This window comes from Hipposideros armiger, unplaced genomic scaffold (genome assembly GCF_001890085.2).
Source record: "Hipposideros armiger isolate ML-2016 unplaced genomic scaffold, ASM189008v1 scaffold_585, whole genome shotgun sequence".
Taxonomy (NCBI): Eukaryota; Metazoa; Chordata; class Mammalia; order Chiroptera; family Hipposideridae; genus Hipposideros; species Hipposideros armiger.
Genome location: NW_017731935.1, coordinates 1304201 through 1308340, shown reverse-complemented (window position 1 = coordinate 1308340; position 4140 = coordinate 1304201). Strand labels below are relative to the sequence as shown.

General features: G+C 57.7%; 1 protein-coding gene across 1 annotated transcript in view; it reads left to right on the top strand.

Annotated features, from left to right (window-relative positions):
* The window catches only part of PLEKHG4B (pleckstrin homology and RhoGEF domain containing G4B), an 81928-nt gene extending 77795 nt beyond the window's left edge, over nucleotides 1-4133 (top strand). Inside the window, exons 18-20 of the mRNA XM_019624356.1 lie at nucleotides 740-895; nucleotides 1104-1337; nucleotides 1762-4133. Of these exons, the coding sequence (XP_019479901.1) occupies nucleotides 740-895; nucleotides 1104-1337; nucleotides 1762-1781 (410 nt within the window). The 3' untranslated portion in view covers nucleotides 1782-4133. The remainder of the gene's footprint in view (nucleotides 1-739; nucleotides 896-1103; nucleotides 1338-1761) is intronic.
* The last annotated feature ends 7 nt before the right edge of the window (nucleotides 4134-4140 follow it).

Below are 4140 nucleotides of genomic sequence, written 5' to 3'. Positions count from 1 at the left end.
GTCCAAACAGCCAAACCGCCACCTGTGCCTGCAGTGGCTACACCTTGGCCAGAGCCTTGACCTGTCGCCAGAGATGCCCCACAGCCCCACTGCCGCCCCCCTTGATGCATAGGCCACCCTTGCACACATGTGAACATGTACACACACGTGTGCGCACGCTCATGCACATGGTGGCTCTGTGTGACGTGCCCAGTCGCCCCTCGATGGCCTTGGAGCAGAGCCAGCCCTGACGAGGAGCAGGAGGCCCCGCAGCTGGTCCCCGTCCCCTCCCCAGCCTCGTCTGCTCCTGCCCCTCCCTCCTCCCACCAATGGTAATCTCTTCCCCTTTTCTCGCTTTACCAACATCTAATTCATTCTCAGCCCCTCGCCCTGTACATAGATCTCCTCTCAGTATTCAGTGACACACAGATACCTGTTAGTTTGTCCTTCTCGTGGCCACCTACATCTGTCCCCTGCTCAAAGCCGGACCTGCTGCTCAGCTCAACGTCCTTCACCAGCAGACAGGGAGTCCTCCCTCCTGTTCCCACTCGGAAACCTAGTTCCCAAGGCCCCATGTCTTCCCTTTATGTGACTGCCTCCTGCGACTCCCTGAGAGAGGTTGCCGTGAGGTCAGGTCAGATGCGTGTGCCAGACCAGGAGCCCCAGCCAGCACCTTGGCCGCCTGGCGACACTGTGGAGCAGGCATGGCCCAAACTCACTCCTGGTCTGGACTTACAGTTGAGCGTGTAGTAAACCCAAGGAGTGGCTCAGAAAAGTGTCCTTCATTCTTCTGTTTCAGAACTCAGGATGCAACAAATGGTATCCATGGGGTTAGGCAGCAAACCGTTCCTAGACATCAAGGCCAGCGACGTAGCCCTAAGTGACCGGGCCGTCAATTACATCATGAAGGGAACAGGTGAGGTGGCCACGCCCTCGCCTCACTCTGCCCAACCAGGACCCTGGGGGCCACCACGGTGGGCTGGATGGGTGGTGGCCCCATAGTGACTGCCATGGGCGCAGGCTGAGGAACCCGGCCAGTCCTCCAGATGGCCCTGCCTGGTTCTGCGTCTAGGCCGCACTTCTGGGACACAGGCCAGACTGGCTTGTTTTCTGTCCCTTTCCAGGGTCGAGAGCCCGAGCGTCCACAGCTGTGCCCTCCTGTGACCACACCGCCCCTTCCAAGAGGCCGCACTCTACCATCTCGGACAGCAGCACCTCCTCCTCCAGCAGCCAGTCCTCCGCCCTGCGTGTGCCCGGGGGCCTGCTGAGCCCCGCCGTCTCTCCCTGGCCCCATGGTGCCCGCACCTGCATCAGGGAGGACGAGCTGGAGCAGGAGACCGGGGCCCAGCCTCAGCTGCGTGAGTGCAACTAGACCCCTCAGCTGGTGTGGGTGGGGCCACTTCCTATGTCATTTACTTTACTTAAATGTAGACTTCCAACGTTTCCAAATAAACTAGAATATTTCTTTTATTACAAAGAAAACTTTCCACTTCCACACAAGATGAAGTAGTAGCAGGAAACAGATTTAAAAATCAAATAATAATAATAAAACCAGATAAAATATGTGAAATGAGAGATTTCAAGATGCAGCACATCCAGCAACAAAGGACAGTGACCCTCGAGGTGGGAAGACGGTGTGGGCTCCATGGCTGCCCCGGTGCCTGCCTGGGTCCCCCGGGCACAGCGCAGTGACTCCCAAGGGGGCAGGCCATGGAGGCAGGGCTCGCAGGACGGGGTGCAAGAGGCCGCGGGAGCCTGACAGGTGGGTCCCCTCCCGAACAGAGTATTCATCGGCACAGTGAGTGTGGAGCCCAGAACCGGGGACCCCGAAGGGACTAGAGAGCACTTTGCACACACACGGGCGCCTGTTCCCAGCAACTGGACGGGGACCTCGCGGTGTGCATACTCAGGAGGCGGGAGCGTTCCAGCGAGCAGCTCCCCCGACACCGCCCACCAAATCGTGCACAAGGCCCGGCAGCACCAAACAGGCTGCAGGCAACCTGACTCCATCCAGGACCAAAGCTCCCAGGCTCCCAGGGTCCCACAGACCTGCTGCCCCAGCAGGGTCCGTTCACCTTGACGTCCAGGCAGTAATAGGCAAGCGGACGAGTGGGAGACAAACCAGATGAGAAGGGTCAGGAGCTGACGTGGGTGTTGGAATCGCTGCCTGTGGCGTCCCAGCCATTGTTATAACTGTTCCTAATGTCCCAAAAAGGTACGTAATGGCATGGAGGCTACGAAAACACCAGCTGAAGCTGTGGTATCTGAGATGAAAATGATACTGGATGGGCTGACAGGAATGTTAGTGAACTTGACGTGTCAGCAAATTATCCGAAATGGAACGTAATGAAGCGGAGGAGGAACGGCACACCAGTGAGCTGTGGGGCAGCGTCAGTATCCTGATAGACATGTACTAGCGTTCCCACACTGCAGGGACAAGATTCGGAAGACACGATGGCGGACTCTTTCCCAAACTGGATAAAAGCAAACCCACAGCCCACAGAAGACCATGAGCCCCAAGCCCGGGGTCATGAATGCTCATCATAATCAAACTGCAAACCAGTGGCAGACAAGAGACAGCCGGCAGTCATGGGCGTCGGGACAGGGTCAGGGCGTGATGTGTCTGATGACTGACAACACTGCCTACCTAGAATTCACACCTCACAAAGTTGTCTTCCAAAAGCAGTGTCACACAAAGACGTTGTCATCCACCCGAAGCTGCATGTTTGTCACTACAGACCAGGGAGGAGGAACGTGACGCAGATGGGAAAGGGGTTGGAGGTTGTGGGAGGACAGCTTGCCCTGTTACTTGTTTGCGAGATCACTGCTGCCTCAACACATGTGGTATACATATCAGCATAATGTAACACTGACTGACACGCGTGAGGTCCTGACGTGCCTGCTGTGTCACATGTGCTGCCAGCAGCTCGCAGGCTGGGAGCCGGGAGGGCAGCTCGGGAATCGCACTGGTGGCTTTTCTGTTTGATGTGAGTTCTATCACTTGGAGGTAGATTGCAACCTGTTAAACTGTAAACCCCAAAACAAACACTAAAACAAAACAGATACAGCTAATACAGCAACCAACGAGGCAAATAGAATCAAGAAAAAAAAAATTCAAAAGAACATAGAAAAAGAGGGGAAGGAACAGGACAGAGGGCTTGCTAGTCACGGGAACACGAATGGCACCAGTATCCTCTCTGGCTCGTGTCCACTGTATCCTTAGAGGTGCGCAGTTTACTGTATCACTGGGTCCCACTGAGACAGTATTCTGGGCAAGTACAGGCATGCGACAGCTCCACTGGGTTGGTTATCTCAGTGTCCTGCGTGTGGCTTGGACGACCTGGGTTCAGGTTTCCTCAGATGGGCGAGGTCGGTCAGAGACACCCGTCCTTGGGCCACATTGCCTGGGACACGTGCCCTCCCAAGCCCAGAATGTGCATTGCCACCATGACAGCATCTCTGAGGACTTTGCCACTGACCACCAAGGCATCTGCCTGTTGGAGGTGTTGCACATGGAACCTGCTGGGAGGCCAGGTGGCCAGGTGCTGCATGCCTGCCCAGAACCAGCGTGGACACCCTTGGCAGGCCAGGCGCACATCGGGGACAGCGGCATTGCCGCCCAGAGCGAATGCCCCTCCTCTGGACCGTCCTTTGGCTCCGGGACCACAGGTGGCGCCCATCGGGACTGGTGCCGCCTCCCGTGTAGCCCGAGTCTGGAAGCCGGGAGGCGGGTGTGAGGACAAGGTGTGGGTTCAGCTCGGCCGTGCTCGGCTCTCGCGACCCCTGCAACAGACGTGCGAAAGCCCCCACTGCCCACGCGGGAGGTTGACACTGCACCCGGCCAGCGGCCTAGAGGGCAGGTCCCAGCTGTGGGAGTGACCGGGCCTGGACCCTGTGCTGCAGCTGACACAGGACGGCCAACAGCCCTGTGGGGGCCACCAAAGTGCCACCCCAGCCGTCCTGTCGGGCTCCTGGTTTCCTGCTGTGGCCCTTCTTTGTCCTCACTTTGTGCTCCAGAGGCCACGGAGCCACCCCGTGTGAGCAGGCGGATGCCCTCCTGGTCTTCCGTCTACACTGGGTGCTCTGATTTCAGAAAAGTGGGTCAGGAAACACCTGTCCATGAGCCCTCCAGCCTCGCTGTCCTGCTCCGACCCAGGCTCC